Source organism: Hypanus sabinus, chromosome 16 (assembly GCF_030144855.1).
Source record: "Hypanus sabinus isolate sHypSab1 chromosome 16, sHypSab1.hap1, whole genome shotgun sequence".
Lineage (NCBI taxonomy): Eukaryota > Metazoa > Chordata > Chondrichthyes > Myliobatiformes > Dasyatidae > Hypanus > Hypanus sabinus.
The window spans coordinates 81,997,900-82,016,305 of record NC_082721.1 but is presented as its reverse complement, the minus strand read 5'-3'; the positions used below and the strand labels follow the sequence as shown (position 1 = coordinate 82,016,305).

At 46.0% G+C, this 18,406-nt stretch overlaps 1 protein-coding gene across 1 annotated transcript; it reads right to left on the bottom strand.

Moving 5' to 3' along the window:
- Positions 1 to 642: 642 nt before the first annotated feature.
- Positions 643 to 16,365, bottom strand: alkbh7 (alkB homolog 7). Its single transcript, XM_059992251.1, has 4 exons — positions 16,025 to 16,365; positions 11,452 to 11,625; positions 1,988 to 2,112; positions 643 to 854 (listed from the first exon to the last, which is right to left on the bottom strand). Exons 1-4 carry the CDS (start codon positions 16,292 to 16,294, stop codon positions 689 to 691), a joined length of 735 nt encoding a protein of 244 aa, XP_059848234.1. The 5' UTR covers positions 16,295 to 16,365; the 3' UTR covers positions 643 to 688.
- Between the last annotated feature and the right edge of the window lie 2,041 nt (positions 16,366 to 18,406).

Sequence of the window (18,406 nt, the reverse complement as noted above, 5' to 3'; positions counted from 1 at the left end):
TTCAGTACCAGCAGGCAGTTGGGAACATGTCAGCATGACCGTGAGCAGTTGAAGGGGTGGATCGCAGGTCCACCGTGCCGTTCCCACACTGCCCGCACTCGGCAGTCACCGGCCCAAGAACTTTGCACACAGAGACAGACAGACAGACATTTGAGATATAACACAGGAGGTGAATGAGGAACTGATGCCTCATCGGACCAAGGGTTTCAGAGGGGGATGGGGGGGTGGGGGGGGGGGGGTTGTGGTGTTCAAGGAGAGAATAATGGACTTTTGAGAAACATAGACTTTCTGTTGCCTATTGAACTGCCGCTAAGCTCAATGCTGTAAATACAATAAGTATTTATACTGAACCTGGCACTCTTTAACATTTCCACTATCTGTGACGAAGGTAGTTCGATGTTTAGGGTGGGGGGGGGGGGGAGTAGGAGGTTGACTCAGCAACAAGCAGCTGGAGGCTGAGATCGCCAGTGGTTCATATCGTCAGAAATATTTATGTATCTAAATTATTTATTTATTTTAAAGACTGCTGTTAAACGCTTGGACTTATTCACTCTGTTCAAATAAAGGCCTCTGTAGTGTCAGCCCAGTGTGTGATTACTGTGAGCGAGTGTGAGAGTTGGGGAGAAATTGCTAACAAAACCAAACAGCACAACTCACATGTTGGATTAACTTATAAATGAACATTGGTTTATAAATTACCATGGGTATATGAGGGATGATCAGCTGACTCTGAGCTGATGGGCAGGTTCCTGCAAATAATGGAAATCCGCCGATCTCGAGGTACTTTCTGGCTTCCGAAGAAGGACTCTTCGTCTTTGAGGATCTGGTGGCTGAACTGGTATCGGGCAGCTCCCCTGTAAAACATACCCAGTGGAGTGATGAAGAAGTATCTGTAACTCCTTCTAATCTCACCCACTTGTCCCACACCACACTCTCTCCCCTTTCCCTTCACACCGCATATCACCTTTCCCTTCTTCCACATGCAAAAACGTACACCCAGGTACAGACACAGACCCACACACATTGAGACGTACACACACAGATACACATGCAGACAGAAAGACAAACGCGCAAGACATTTTTTAATAGAAACAGCATGGTAACAGGCTTTTCTGACCCACGAGCCCCACTGCCCAATTATACCCAAGTGACCCATTAACCTCCTAACTGGTACGTCTTTGGGATGTGGGAAGAAACTGGAGACCCAGAGGAAACACATGCAGTCACACGGAAAACCTACAAACTCCTTACAGATAGCAGTGGAAGTCAACCCAGGTTACCAGTACTGCAATAGTGTTACACTACTGTGCCCACTTATCCCATCTCCTCCCCGCATTGTCCCTCTACCATTCCCACAAAACCCGCTTTTCTTTCCTCCCATCACAAACGAGATGCTGGAAATCCGAGTAACACACAAAATGCCAGAGGAACTCAGCAGGTCAGGGGGCATCTAGGGAAAGAGTATAGTCGACGTTTGGGGCCGAGACCCTTCATCACGACTGGAGGAAAAAAGCTGGAGTAGATTTAAAAGGTGGGGGAGGGGTGAGAGAAACACAAGGTGACAGGTGAATCCTGGAGGGGGGAGGAGGAAGTAAAGAGCTGGGAAATTGATTGGTGAAAGAGACAGAAGGCCATGGAAGAAAGAAAAGAGGGGAGAAGCATCAGAGGGAGGCCATGGGCAGGCAAGGAGATACAGTGAGAGAGGAAAAAGGGGATGGGGAATGATGGAGGGTGGGGAGGGGCATTACTGGAAGATTGAGAAATCAATGTTCATGTCATCAGGTTGGAGGCTACCCAGATGGAACACAAGGTGTTATTCCTCCAGCCCAAGTGTGGCCTCGTCACAACAGTGGAGGAGGCCATGGATGGACATATTGGAATGGTGGGAATGGGAAGTGGAATTAAAATAGGTGGCCTCCATCATTTGTCCTCTTCTTCCTACCATTTATCATCGCCCCCAATACACATGCCCCACTCTGCAGCTCACCTCAGGACATACGCAGACCGGCGCTGAAGTAGCAAATCCACCCAATCCTCACTGCTGTCTTCACTCACCAGCCGCATCACACTGCTCGACAGGAGGCACATGCCCGCAATCGTGTCCCCGCAGAACTTTGAGGGAAAGAGGGGTGTTGACATGTCAGCACAGAAAGAACAGTACACCTTCACACACACAGAGTCAAAATCCATCAGCAAACACTTGCGACTTGAAGGGCCTATTCTGCACTGTATCTCCAAAACAAAACACGGAAAATATGTGAGAACAAGGGAGAAACAGTAAAAGATTAGCAGGAATCTTAACAAGAGAGTTAAAGAAAAAGTGAAGCTAATTAGGGAAAGTTATGCACTCAGTGGCCACTTTATTAGGCACACCTATGCACCTGCTCATTAATGCAAATATCTATAAATAGCCAATCATTTGGCAGCAACTCAATGCAGAAGAGCGTGCAGACGTGGTCAAGAGATCCTGCTGTTGTTCAGACCAAACATCAGAACGGAGAAGAAATATGATCCAGTGACTTTGACCGTGGAATGATTGTTGGTGCCAGACAAGCTGGTTTGAATATCTCAGAACATGCTGATCTCCAGGGATTCTCACACACAGCAGTATCTAGAGTTTACAGCGAATGATGCAAGAAACAAAACACACCCAGTGAATGGCAGTTCTGTGGTGAAAACGCCTTGTTAATGAGAGAGGTCAGGGGAGAATGGCCAGACTGGTTCAAGCTGACAGGAAGGTAACAGTAACTCAAACTGTTACAACAGTGGAATGTAGAAGAGCATCTCTGAATGCACAGCAAGTTGAACCTTGAAGTGGATGGGTTACAGCAGCAAAAGACCATGAACATACACTCAGCGGCCACTTTATTAGGTTAGGGGGTTCCTAATAAAGGGCCACAGTGTGTATATCCAAGGTAAAAGCAAATCCTATCTTCACCAGAGAACAGAAAAAAAAGATATTGGTTACAATTAAAATAAATAAGTACAGGTTTCCCCCGCTATCCGAAGGTAAAGCGTTCCTATGAGACTGTTTGTAAGCCGAAATGTCATAAAGCGACGAAGCAATTACTACTAACTTATATGGAAAAAAATTTTGAGTGTTCCCAGACCCAAAAAATAACCTAACAAATCATACCAAATAACACATAAAACCTAAAATAACACTAATATATAGTAAAAGCTGGAATGTTATGATAAATATACAGCCTATATAAAGTAGAAATATTGTATGTTTGGTGTGTTTCACTTACCACAATCAGGAAGCCAGCAAGCCAAAATCGATTTGGAGAAAAAAAATCGGCACATACACACATGCGCACACAACTGTACGCATAAGACTTCATGGTCATGGTAGTGTTACGGATCCAAGCAACAATAAATATATGAGTTAGGCAGGGGTTTTTATAATGTTACGAATGTAACTGGAGAACTTACCAGCAAAGATAGAGAGGTCCGTTGAAGTCTGATGTCACTATTTTCAAACGTTTTATTTATAAAGGGACACAAAAGTAGGGTTAATACATACATTCAGACAGTGCACATCGTCAACACTCAACCTAAAGTGCGGGTATAGTAATAATCATCTTTAAGAAGTGAGCTCTGCTGTTGTCTAGGGGTTAATAGATTGTCCGTTGGAAATATAAGAGTCACTCAGAAAGTCTGCAGGCCTCAGCCCTTTGAAAATCGCTGGGTTTCACGTGGGGCGACCGAGAGAGAGAGATTGGGGGAGAAGAGAAAGAACTTGCCGAGTCTTGATGAAGCTTCCGTGAAATCGGGGCAGCGTTGGTTTCCTCTCCCCGATGTTAGTTAAAAGCGGTTTTCTGTGATTCCAGCCACAAATTCCAATCCCGTAATCTAACGCACGTGGCTTCCTTCAGAATGGCTTCCCGCTGCTGCGGGATCACTCGCTCGTGTCTTCTTGGTGCGTCTGAGGGGGCTGTCCCCCTGAGACTCTCCTTTATACTTCCTCATGGGGTCGCAGGTGTCAATCAGGTTGGGATGATGCAATCTCTCTCAATCAGCCCACCTTGCCCGAGGGCTTTTCACGTGGTCTCCATGAGACAATAGTCACTGTCGTCTTATTCTGTATCCCGCGTGGGACGTGCAATTTGGCACATTTCTCTCTCTCTCTCTCCCATTGGGTCTACTGACCCCCTCCCCCTTCGACGGGTGCTCTTGCGATTCTCACAAAGGAGGGGGCTGGGATCATAACACCTCCCCTCTTAAAACGTTTTTACCAGCAGTTAAAACGGAGTGGTACACAGTCTTACAGGAGTTTTGAATCTAACACAATACACAAGTTTTTTTCTTTTCACAGAATACTACCGTTATACATTCAAGTCAGTATCTAAATAGTTAACGATTACAGTGTCCCTTTCTTTAATATCTTAACATTGCGAACCGTACATCAGACTTCAATTCAATAACCACCTATTTATTTTTTTCTTTAGCAACAAAACTAAGGTGGTGTGACCTTAGCTTAGGTGCATTTACAAAAGTTTACGCGAATACTAATCGTTTCAGTCGTTTAACTTAACCAGCAGGTCTCCAAAGGGCTGTCTTTATTATTCACAGGCTTTGGCGCAAACCCGTTCAACCTGCTTGGCTGTCTAACAATGGCATCTCCATTAACTGTCGCCTCTTTTTCGGCGAGCCCCCACATGGGGAACTTAAGTAGTTTTGCGTGGCGAACTCCCACCCGCCTCGTTCATCGGGGTTATTTTAGCAACACCATGCCCCAGACTTAAGACCATCTCCATCCAATTCTTTGATTTTACCCAGGTGGCTGGCCCTTTTATCAGTCCCCTTCAGGCTATTGGTGTTTGATTCTAACTCTTCGCTCTAGCATGTCGAAGGCGGCCTCTTCACACCCCATCCTGGCATAACAATAGAGTGGGGGGGGGGCCCGCTATTCCCCGGCTCACTCTGTGAGCGATCTGCCAGGTTTAAGATTTCTTCCTTCGATTTGGAAACTACAGACTTTTCATTTCCTTCGCTAACAATCCTCACCCCCCCCATTCTTAAATTCGGCGTTAACTTTGAACCCACCTTCGAGTACAAACACCGGGGAACTCACACTTCCCCCGGTTACCAAGGTTAACCCTTTTCCCACTAAACCAAGTCCATCTGACCCACAAGGATGGCCACCCCATTCCACTGAATCAGATACCTCAGACTTCTTCTGAGCTCCGTTACCAGGTTCAGCACCTTGTGCATCCCCATCTCGGACACACTCAAACGGGACATTGGCCTCTTCCAGGCTTTCAACACCCCTACCTTTTTCACATTCTAACTTCCCCCGATCCTCCCAGTTACTCTCTGGGCAGCTCCCACCCGGGGAAGGCGCAACCCTGCGAACTGAAACAACCTCCTCGGCCCTTTCAGCAGACCCCTTCGAGGCAAGGGTATCCTTTTCATCTAGGACTGCCCTCCTCTCATTATCGGGAACACCTTCAGAACTCAAGTTCTTCAAACAATTCTGCCACACCAGACAGATCATCCATGTCCAACTCTGGACCTTTTAACAGCTTATCTGTTTCTCATCTTTATTTCCTACCTTTAGGACCTTTCTTTTACGCCCTTTCACTTTACTACCCTTCGTCTTACCACCCTCTAAACCGTCATGGCACAGGGTCAGCAAAGACGTCTCGGCCAAATCAAAACTGGCCAGATTTAAACTGCTCTCGTTCACAGCTCTCTCTTTCTCTCGACATGCTGCGAGTGACCGTGCCGGCGAGATGGTCCTTGGGCGCTAGGGATGGGGCCACCATACTCGCCGGTCGCCAGGTCAGCAGCATGGCTGACCAAACCTTACCCCCTGCTAAGTCGTTCCCCAGCAGGATGTCCACGTCAGCTCTCGGAAATTCTGAGGGCACCCCGACTTCAACTGATCCATACACCAGCTCACAATCCAGAATGACCTTATATAAGGGCATCATTTCTATCCTCTTATTTATTCCTTCCACCTTTACCATGCCCGTTTCCCGACCAAATTCTAGTACCTTATGGGTAACCAGGGATAGTTCAGCGCCCGTATCCCTCCAGATTCGTACGGGAACTGGTGTGTCTCCCTCCGTCACAGACACGGTTCCGTGTGACAGACAACTCCCAAAGCCTTCTCGTACTCTGTCTACCCTCGGCTCTCTGGTCGATTTGCTGATTACCACGGCACACCTGATAGGGACTGCGGCTTTCCCTCTTCCTATCTCCTTTCTTGGAGCAAAGCATCGAGATGCAATGTGCCCCTCCTTTCCACAATTAAAACAGGTCAAACCCGGAACCCTCTGGCTGTCTTGCCTTTCCCCCTCAACCTTACCGCTAGCTCCCGGTGGAACCTCTGCCTCACTCGTCGGAATTTCTCGATCGTTCCCACGGTCTCTCTGGGGACCTTTATTCGAGGAAGTCTTTGTCTTGTGGGTGAGGACATATTCGTCCGCAAACCTAGCAATTTCTGACATGGACTTATCCGGCTTCTCATTCAAATACATCCGGATCTCCTCCGGAACACAACTTTTAAATTCCTTGATCAAAAGTAACTCCCTGAGACGCCCATAATTCTCGTCCACCCTTTCCGTGGTGCACCAACGGTCCAAGAGCACCCCCTTTTCATGGGCTAGCTCGGTATACGTTTGATTCCACCCTTTCCTTAAATTTCTAAACTTTTGTCTATAGGCCTCAGGTACCAATTCGTAAGTCCGGAGAATGGCCTTCTTTACCTCCTCATAATCCTCCGCTCCTCCCTCCTCCAGGGACAACGCCGCATATGCTCGTTGGGCCTTCCCCTTTAACACACTTTGTAACAACGCCACCCACTGCTCTTTTGGCCACTTCTGATTTACTGCCACCTTTTCAAAAAGCAAGAAATAACTATCGACATCTGTCTCCTCGAACGGGGGCACCAATCTCAACTCCCTACTAACATTAAACCGCTCCGCTTGGTCTAACCCTTGATCTCTTCACTCGTTTCTCATCTTCTCAATTTCCCGGTCATGTTGCCTCTGTTTCTCTTTCTCGGTCCGTTCCTTCTCTTTCTCGGCCCATACCCTCTCTTTCTCTTCTGCTTCTAGCTTCTTTAGGTGAATTTCATGCTGTCTTTGCCTTTCCCTCTCTCTCTCTCAGCCGCTTCCAGCTCTTTTAACTTAATTTCACGTTCCAACTTTAATTTCTCCACCTCTAACTGAACCGTCCCAATTGATGGTACTTTGTCAGGGATATCTTCCAATACCTCATCTTCAAACACATTCTTCTCAACATAATACTGAGCTATGGCCCTTCGTACCCGCTTTTTCATGGACGACCTCACTTCTGTGAGGTTCAACCCCTTCGCTAAATTTAACAAGTCTGATTTTGTGGCCACCTCTAGCGCCCCCACCATCGGGTTTTCCATAAATTCACCCACGTCCATCTTTGCTGGTTTCCAGTCTGGCTACCCACGTAACCAGATTCAAGTTTTTGATTTACAAGCCCGATTCACTGGCCTCCCAATTTGGTGTCAAATCCCGAGACGAGAACCCCAACTATTACGAATCCCGTAACTGGAGAACTTACCAGCAGATAGAGAGGTCTGTTGAAGTCTGATGTCACTATTTTCAAACGTTTTATTTATAAAGGGACACAAAAGTAGGGTTAATACATACATTCAGATAGTGCACATCGTCAACACTCAATCTAAAGCGCGGGTATAGTAATAATCATCTTTAAGAAGTGAGATCTGCTGTTGTCTAGGGGTTAATAGATTGTCCGTTGGAAATATAAAAGTCACTCAGAAAGTCTGCAGGCCTCAGCCCTTTGAAAATCGCTGGGTTTCACGTGGGGCGACCGAGAGAGAGAGATTGGGGGAGAAGAGAAAGAACTTGCTGAGTCTTGATGAAGCTTCCGTGAAATCGGGGGAGCGTTGGTTTCCTCTCCCCGATGTTAGTTAAAAGCGGTTTTCTGTGATTCCAGCCACAAATTCCAATCCCGGAATCTAACGCACATGGCTTCCTGCTGCTGCGGGATCACTCGCTCGTGTTTTCTTGGTGCGTCTGAGGGGTCGCAGGTGTCAATCAGGTTGGGATGATGCAATCTCTCTCAATCAGCCCACCTTGCCCAAGGGCTTTTCACGTGGTCTCCATGAGACAATAGTCACTGTCGTCTTATTCTGTATCCCGGGTGGGACATGCAATTTGGCACATTTCTCTCTCTCTCTCTCCCACTGGGTCTACTGACCCCTCCCCCTTCGACAGGTGCTCTTGCGATTCTCACAAAGGAGGGGGCTGGGATCATAACAATAACAAATAACACGTTTATTAAACACTGAAAACAAACCCCCCCCCAAAAGTAAACAAATCTCTAACGTAACCGGAAATTCACTGCTGTGCGGCAGCTTAAACAGTTCTTAAAGCGATGTTGCAAAACAGTTCTTCAAAGTAGTATTGCAAAAGTTCAAAATTCTTACAGTCCATTTAAGGGAGAGACTTTTTAAGACAATTTAAATTCTCTTTCACGTCGTATTGTTTCAATTCCCAGTCGAACTACTTTTCCCACGAAGTATTTTACGAAGATGATATGTAATGGCTTAAAGGCACTGACCCTTCCTTTACAAAATTGTTCCCAATCCTTTTTGCTATTATTCACAGGGATTAACATGAGAACAGTCAACGAATTCCTTTTGAATGAGGATCAAACAAGGTCGAACCTGTTTCACCGTCGAAATCGATTCTCCTCAATCTTTTAACTCCCGAACTCTGGTCTTCACTCTCCACTGATTCTCAACTAGCAGTATTATAAAGAAACTGCTGTCAATGACCTTTTAAACTTTAGGCATTAGATAAAACTTCATCTTTCAACTAAACTGCGTCATAAAATTAAATCACGCAGTGGCATGAAGTCAACATGGAAAATCCAGCCACGAACTGCCCCTCCTCACAGGGAGGGTAAAAAAAACCTGTCACATGACCTCTACTGGCAAGAAAATGACGTCACTCCACCATCACAAGATCATTACCTCAAGTTCAGTATAGCTTCAACCCCAGTCACGTGACAAGGGTACCACTGTCACATGTCACGGGTACGTAACAATAGCCTTTCTCGGGGTAAACACACGTATAAAGCAGGCGCCTTTTTTCGCAAAAGCAAAAATCCTCTTTGGTTAGCGAAAACAGGCACTAATGTAGGTCTTTCCTAACAGCGAGCTGTTGTAAAGCGAACGTTCGAAAAACAGGGGCCACTTGTAAGGGGTTATGGTGACTGACATTACTCATGGTAATAAGTCACTTCAGGTTCATCCTGTGTTGACAAGAGAATATGGTGAAGCACTAGCACGAACACTGATGACAATCCTTAAATCTTTCTTGGATGTAGGGGCAATTCCTTCATAAGTACAATTCTGAAGAAAGCATGGCAGCACTCTACTTCCTTCGGAGTTTGTGGAGATTCAACATGACATCTAAAACTTTGACTAACTTCTACAGATGTGTGGGGGAGAGTATATTGACTGGCTGCATCACAACCCGGTACAAAAACGCCAATGCCCTTGAAAGGAAAATCCTACAAAAAGTAGTCGACATGGCCTAGTCCATCATGAGTAAGATAGTGGTGCCTTCGGATTTAGTGGCCTTCTGGGGGATGACCAAAGGTGCTTTTCTCTTTGTTAATTTTTTTTTACAATCCCAAGACAATACTGGACTCACAAAAACTTTGGGTACTATGGTCTAGCCCATAAGTAAGATGCCTGTTTATCAGAGGAGCTAGACTAGGTGCAGACCATGTTACTGCCTGCTACTGAAAAGCGTTGGGCATCAGAGTCAATACGCAAAGGCTGCATGTATTGTAACCGTGGGTGATCGTACTGAACATTTCTCTTGCAATCACAAGAATCTGTTGGACATTATCTTTTGCCCTTGTTTGGTGGTGTGACAGACAGCGGGAGGGCTGCGTGGCCTCGGTTGTAGTAAGGCTCAGGCCACAAGCTATGGCCTTGCCTGCTGCTGCAGTCCAGGCGAGGAGAAGTGAAGAGAATTGTTTCCAACTGGAATTGTTCAGATGCTAAAGTATTGGAGAAAGCCTAAAGACTTGTCCTCCAAGAGGACCACAACCTTGTTGTAGGGTTTGGAGGCTTGTGTGCCTCGATGACCCGGAGATCTATGCTGGCTGGAGTCAGGGCTTTACGCTTTGGCTCTTGGTAGGGTCACACATGCCAAACATGTCAAAGTGTAGAAGCTGGACTAAGAGTGGCCCACAGGTCCTCTAGGTTCAGGGGTTTAACTCAGGGCTAACTGCCCAGACTGGTAAAACAAAATTGTTACGGAAACAGCAATGAAGAATCCTTCTGCATCTGAGTGTGACGGTATTCCTGAGTCCCCACACAGGACTTGAATGGCTGATGGTAGTGAAAACCGGGAAGAACCATAGGATATTACAGCACAGAAACAAGCCTTTTGGCCCTCCTTGGCTGTGCCGAACCATTTTTCTGCCTAGTCCCACTGACCTGCACCTGGGCCATATCCCTCCAAACCCTTCTCATCCATATACCTGTCCAAGTTTTTCTTAAATGTCAAAAGTGAGCCCGCATTCACCACTTCATCTGGCAGCTCATTCCACACTGCCACCACTCTCTGCGTGAAGAAGCCCACCCAATGTTCCCTTTAAACTTTTCCCCCTTCACCCTTAACCCACGACCTCTGGTTTGTTTCTCCCCTGGCAGTGGAAAATGTGAGGATTATGCTACAGCTCATCAATTTGAAAAAAAAATCAAAGCAATGAAGGAAGCCCGGAACACAGCTGGAGATGGGGTACCCTCACGGCTGCTCTAAATACCAGCTGTGTAACGGCCAGTAAATAGTTGACTTGTAAGTAATGACAAAGTAGCGAACAAGGAATTCCTGCTAAACAGGGCAAACTGCAGGCCAGGCCCACTGGAGAACTGTATATAATTCTGGCTCCACACCTCAAAATACACAAAGGCGATTTTTTGAGATGTATTGCCAGGGGTTTCAGATGTGCAGACCCTCCTCAGAAGGTTATAGAAGTTTGATTGCAGAGGTAGGAAGCATCTTTGCAATGAGAAGCAGAATTCAGTAGCAGCTGCATGTATATTTAAAAGTAATTAGCAGAATAATACAAGGGGAAGTGAGAAAAGTCTGTTACAGAGCAAGTTCTAGGGTGTGCTGCCCAAATATGCTTCAGAAGGAGATCTCAACAAGGTCTTTGAAGAATTAAATTAGGAAGAGAAAGTAAATGAAACTTTCCAAGGGGGCAACAAATATTTGTCCTAACCCCAATGCCAACATTCTCCGAATAGATTGGATAGATCAAACTCACACAGGAACTTGGGCCAAACAGCCTGTTACTGTGTTGTAATTTTCTGATTCTCTGAGTGGAAAAGGAAGGGTAGAAGAAAGAAGAGCCCAGCATGCTGTACATCAAACTTGCGACTGACAGAGATAACATACAGCAGCCTCAGTCACTAACCTTCACACTGTCCACATGGGGATTGATGAAGCCAGTCTTTTCAAGGTCCAACACATGCACCATTGAGAGCTGAGGCACCCCTGGCAGGAAGGCAACATCTCGCAGTCGCTGCAGGACGGCTGTGTTCTGCTCGGTCCACTGCGACTTCTCTATCTCTCGATATCCATGGATTGCCTCATATCAGTTAACACAGTAAAAAAAGATCCAATTACAACCCCAAACTATTTCCAGGAGAATATTCTTCACAATGTAATTAGCAAGGCAAAGAAGTGGCACGAGATGTCACTAGCAGCCAAGATTAAGGAAAATCTACAGCATACTCCAAAGAGATGGCTACAATTCCAATATAAAAGCAAGGATATAATGGTGAGGCTTTATAAGACGTTGGTGAAGCCTCACTTGGGAGTACTGTGAGCAGTTTTGGGCCGTTATTTAAGAAAAGATGCATGAAGAGCATTTGATGGCTCTGAGCCTTTACTTGCTGGAAGTTAGAACAATGGGTGTGGAGGGGGTGATATCTCACTGAAACCTATCGGATGTTGAAAAGCCTAGATAAGGTGAATGTGGAGAGGATGTTTCCTATGCAGGGGGAGCACAGGATCAGAGGGCACAGCCTCAGAATAGAGGGATGTGCTTTAGTACTGAGATGAGAAGGAATTTCTTTAGCCAGAGGGTGGTGAATCTGTGGAATTTGTTGCCACAGGCAGCTGTGGAAGCCAAGTCGTTGGGTATGTTTAAGGCAGAGGTTAATAGATTCTTGATTAATCAGGATGTGAAAGGTTATGGGAAGAAGGCAGGACAATGGGGATGGGAGGGAAATGGAGCAGCCGTGACAGAATGGTGGAGCAGACTCAATGGGCCAAAAGCTTAATTCTACACCTATGTTTTATGGTCGACAAGGTTTAAAACACATTTGGACAACCTCATGGATAGGGACTGTTTACAGCAGGGGTTCCTTATGTCAGTAAGCAAAGGGTCTATGGACCCAGATTGTGAACCCCTGGTTTAGAGTAATGCAAGCCACGTACAGGAAAATGGTACTGACTCAGGTAGGACCTTTAGTCACAAGGGTGTTAGGCCTGTTTCAGTGCTGTATAATTTTATGTATATTAAGGGCAAGAGGATTACCTGGGACAGAGTAGGGCCCAACGTGTCCAGCTGTGCATGGGTCCAGAGAAAAGGTTGTGAATGAATACCGCTTATTGGTTTTCAATGTAAAAAGGACATTGTAGTTGGAGATCAGTGGTATTCAAGATCAAACCACAACTGAAAAGTCAGAGGTATTAGATATCTTAGTCTTTAAAGGTGGATAGATTTTCAGACTATTAATCAGGTCTATAAGAGATTACTAGGGCTCTCTTAACTCTGACATAAATTTCAAACCTTTTCTACCTCAGAAGGGGTGACAGATGACTAGACAAGTGTGATACAAACATTTGCTTAGATGCAGAGAATGTGAGTGAGGTGCTTAATGAGTACTTTGCTTCAATATTTACCAAGGAAAAGCATATGGAAGGCGACGAGATCACTGCTGAGTTTATAAGTACATTAGGGTGTTTAGAGGTCAAGAAGGAAGTGCTGCGCCTCCTAATGAGTATTAAGGTGGTTACGTCCCCATGGCCTTTTAGGATTTACCCCAGGTTATTGAAGGAGGCAAGGGACAAGATTTCTGGTGTTTTTACTAGAATCTTTGTGTCGTCTCTTGCCACAGGCAAGGTTCCGGAGGACTGGTATGTGGCTAATGTTGTATCTCTACTTAAGAGGGGAACATGGGAAAATCCTGGGAACTATAGACCTGATGTCAGTTGTAGGGAAATTGTTGGAGAAAATCCTTAGGGATAGAATATGTGAGCATTTGGAAATCCATGGCATAATTAGGGAGAGCTAGCATGGCTTTGTGTGGGGGAAGATCACGTCTTACAATTTTGATTGAGCTTTTTTGACAAGGTGACGAAAGAGATTGATGAGTGTACGGCAGTTGATGTTGTCTATGTGGATTTTAGTTATGTGTTTGACAAAGTCCCTCATGGGACGTAAATCCAGAAGATTAAGGTGCAAGGGATTTGTGACAAAATGGCTGTTTGGATTCAGAGCTGGGAGTGGTTGAAGGGACTTATTCGAGCTGGACGTTTGTAGTTAGTGGTGTTCCACGGGGATCTGTGCTGGGACCTCTGCTATTTGTGATGTATATAAATGACCTGGATGAAAATGTAGATGGGTGGGTTAGTAAGTTTGTGGATGATAACCAAGATCGGTGGAGTTGTGGATAGTGCAGAAGCCTGAACAAATGCAGTACAATGTAAGTCAGTTGCAGATATGGGCAGCGAAATGGCAGATGGACTTTAACCCAGATAAATGTGAGGTGTTGCACCTTGGTAGGACAAATGCAAGGAGACAGTACACTGTTAATGCAAGATCTTTAACAGTGTTGCTGAGCAGAGAGATCTTGGCATACAAATTCATAGCTTCTTGAATGCAGCTACACAGGTCAATAACGTGGTTAAGAAGGCTTATGGAATGCTTGCTTTTATTAGTTGAGGCACTGAGTTCAACTTTATAAAACTCCAGTTAGACCACATATGGAGTATTGCGCATAGTTCTGGTTGCCCCTCTATAGGATGGATGTTGAGGCTTGAAGAAGGTGAAGAGAGGTTTACCAGGATGCTGCCTGCTTTAGAGGGGACGTGCTATCGTGAGATGCTGGACAAACTTGGTTTGTTTTCTTTGAAGAGGCAGAGGCTGAGGGGAAATCTGATGGAGGTTTATCAGATTATGTGAGGGATAGAGAAAGTAGGCAGGGAGTATCTGCTCCCCAAGTAAAAAATTCTAATACCAGAGGCAGGCATTGAAGACGAGAAGGGGTAGGTTCAAAGAGGTATGTGAGGGGCAAGTTTTTTTTTACTCAGAGAGTGGTGGATGCCTGGAATGCACTGCCTGGTAGGGTGGTAGAGCCAAATACATCAGAGGCTTTTAAGAGATGTTTGGATAGGCACATGGATGTAAGGAAGATAGGGGATATGGACATTGTGTAGGTATGAAGGACAAGAGTTTGGACGTTTTTGGTTTGCTTTTTAGCTGGTCAGCACAACATTGTGGGCTGCATGGCCCGTTCGTGCGCTGTACTGTTCTATGTTCCATATGATAATCTTAAGTGCCAGAAAAACATATTTACGATGAGATTTGCCAGGCTGGGGTTGTTTCCTGTGGAAGGAAAGGAAAATAAGAGGGAGATTTAATTAAGGTTTCTAAAATTATGGCTGAGCTTGTGCAGGATGAACAATGAGGACCCCGTGTAGAGTACAAACACTATGGACATGATAGAATAGTAATAAAAAGCAGCTGTACTGTGTCAACCATGAGAAAGATTCTTTTACACATAGAATCTGTTCATATCTAGAATGTGTAAACAAAGGAGTTGGTGTCAATTTAAGAGACATCTGAATTGGCACGGCCACTGAGCACACCTACATGAAACGCTGTCATAGGAAAGCAGCATCCATCATCAGAGATCCCCCACACCCCAGACCATGCTCTCTTCTTGCTGCTGTCATCAGGTATAAGAGCCTCAGGACTCACACTACCAGATGCAGGAACAGTTACTGCTCCTCAACCACCAGGCTCTTGAATAAAAGGGGATAACTACCCTCAACTTCACTTGTCCCATCATCAAAATATTCCCACAACCAATTATCTCACTTTCAAGGACTCTTTCTCTTTATTTATTGCAATTTATTTATATTTGCATTTGCAGAGTTTTTATTTGCTTTCTGCACTCTGGTTGATCTTTCAGTGATCTTGTTACGGTTACTATTCTACGGATTTGCTGAGTATGCCCACAAGAAAATGAATCTCAGGGCTGTATATGGTGTCATATACAAACTTTGAAAATACATTTACTTTGGCATAGGAGGATATGGACTTAACCCGGGCCAGTGGCATTAGTGCAGACTGACAGAGCATTTCTGGGCTGCGTGGCTGTGTGCTTAATTTTCGATGTAGGTCCCATCTGCTGACTTATGTGGGAAGAGGTTGACCTTATTTAACTCCCAGAAAATGCTGGAGGAACTATGGAAACGAAGTCAACGTTTCAGGCAGAGACCCTCTTCAGGAATGAGGAAAGGGAAGACCACCAGAATAAAAAGGGGGTGGGGGAAAAAGGAGGCTAGCTGAAAGGTGATAGATGAAGCCAGATGGCTGGGAAAGGTCAAGAGCTTGAGTAAGAGGACTCTGATTGGAGAGGAGAGTGGACCACAGAAGAACGGGACCCAGGAAATAAAAGGCAGGTGAGAAGAAGTAAAGTGGGGAATAGAAGAGGTCTGAAGATTCATTTCTATAGATGCTGCGTGACCTGCTGAGTTCCTCCAGCATATTATGTGTCTGTTCCCTGAACTTCCAGCATCTGCAGGCTTTCTCATGTTTATATTTAACCCTCAACCATCATTCCTGAACACTGATCACCTTTGCCCCTCATTACAACACCTCTCCCGCCGTGAGACCGCTGGCTGTTTCAGTCGCTGTCAGTTTCCACTCGACAGACGCTGCTTTCCTCGTCGCTCCGGTCCCTGCGGCCTACCTGGTCCCAGTGGTCCCGCTGGTAGCGCTGCCGCCTCAGCCGCGGCTCCCGCTCCAGCTCCTGCAGCAGGGCCGTCTCCTCGGCCGGGCTCAGGAAGTCGGGCCGCAGCTCTATGTCCCGGGATAACCGGCGGAGCAGCGCGGGGCTGGAGCCCAGCATCAGCTGCAAGCCTGGGGCTCCATGGGGCCTGCGGGGGTCGAGCAGAGGCTGCTGCGGGGTCAGCGCCTTGCACCGTCCCAGGATCCGCGCACACTGACCGCTCAGACCCATAAACAGACCGACGGCACCGAGCTCAAGTGGCCGCCATCGGCACGCTGCGCACTGTCAGCAAGGCGCATGCGCGACCTTGACGTCCCACCGCAGGACATCGGCCATTCAGCCCATTAATTTCATGCTGGTTCTAAGGGCAAGCCCATCAGCTTCACCACCCCACTAACTTCCGTTTCCTATCCTTCCTGAAATATCAACTTACTTCATCCTCTCACTCACCTACACGGGGCAATTTACAAAATAGTGTAACCTTGAGTAGAATATGCAAACTCCACACACAGCGTCGAAGTTGCGATTAGATACCAACAGCCAAGGACAGCTGCATACCTGAAAACACTGGGAGAAGATCAAGCAGAAGCGGGGATCTGTAACCATGTAAGGAAATAGGAGGCAGGTTTGGGAGAAGGCTGACTAGGAGGGAGAACCAAATAGATGATAGGATGGGGCTGGGGAGGCGAGAGAGAATGATAGATAACAGGAAGATGGGGAGCAGTTTCCTCTCATCAAGAGGGGAAATTGATGATTCCTGTCCATTGCACCAATGAGGCAGTGAAGAGTCTTTAAAAAACTGGAAGGGTAGATTAAAATCAGTGGTGACCACAGTTGGAATAAAGGTGTGTTCTAGATGAGGCCACAAGGAATGTATTGGTGGTTCAGTTAAATCCTTTGTCTGTCCTACAAAGGAAAAAGTAGACCTTTTTACATTATCCCTCATAATATCCCCATGTGATTAGCAATAGACTGGCTCTCACTATGACTGACATTGCAGCCAACTCACAATTTTGGAGAACTAGCCAGGATCGTTGTGCTTGCACATCCAGAAGTCTGACAACACAAGTATTAATCAGATCACACTCCCACAAAAACAATCACCTGCTCGGGCTGGGATAATGCAGCTGTGGTTCACTTTGATCATGGATTGATGACCAGTCACCGTGAGCAGTGGACCATTGCTCTCATAGTTCAAAGTATTAAGAAGCCTCTCTTCGTTACCCTCAGTCACACCTCCTTTCTCTGCTAACATCCCGTACTGGATGAGTCCTGAAGGGTCTTGGCCCAAAATGTCAACTGTTTACTCCCATCCATAGATACTGCCTGGCCTGCTGAGATCTTCCAGCACATTGTGTGTATTCCCTTGTCTTCCATCCGGGTAGCCTCCAACCTGATGGCATGATATCAATTTGAGAATATCAATTTCTCCCACCAGTGAACAAATACCCCCCAACCCCTTCCTCTATTCCTCACTCTGATATTTCTTCTCACCTGCCTATTACTTCCCCCAGTCCCTTTCTCCTATTGGCCACTATCAGATTATTTCTTCTCCAGCCCTTGACCTTTCCCACCCACTTAGCTTGACCCACCAATCGCCTTCCAGCTAGCCTCTTCCCCCTCCCCCACCCACTTTTTATTATGGCATCTTTCCCCTTCCTTCTCAGTCCCGAAGAAGTGTTTATTCTTTTCCATAGATGCAGCCCGACCTACTGAGTTCCTCCAGCATCTTGTATGTGTTGCTTTGGATTTCCAGTAACTGCAAACTTTGTCAAGTTTGGTCACTCTTACGGGAAAGACATGGTTAAATTGTAAAGAGTGCAGAAAAGATTTATGGGAATATTACCAGGTATTGGCCAGGCTTGCTCTTTATTCCTTGCAATGTAGGAGAATGAGGAACGACCTCATACGGGTTTTCAAAATCAGGAGAGGCATAGATAAGGTGGATGATAACTCTCTTTTTCCCTGGGTAGAGGAATCCAAAGTTAGAGGGCATAGATTTTGGGTGAGAGGGGACATATAATGGGGGCCTGAGGGGCAGACTGTGGTCAGTACTTGGAATGAGCTGCCAGAGGAAGTGGTTGAGGCAGGTACAACAATATTGTTTACAATGCACTTGTATAGGAGTGGCCTATACAAGAGAGGGATATGGGCTAAACACAGGAAAATGACTAAATGGACAATGTAGTCAGCATGGATTCATTTGGCTGTAGGCCCTGTATCTGTGCTGTATTGCTCTATGAATCTATGCTACCCACCGGCATATTCAGGCAAATTACCGTGTCAATTGAAACTGCCAGAAAGTCATTAGAAAGTGAGAGAAAATCAGAGCAGCAGGTCAAT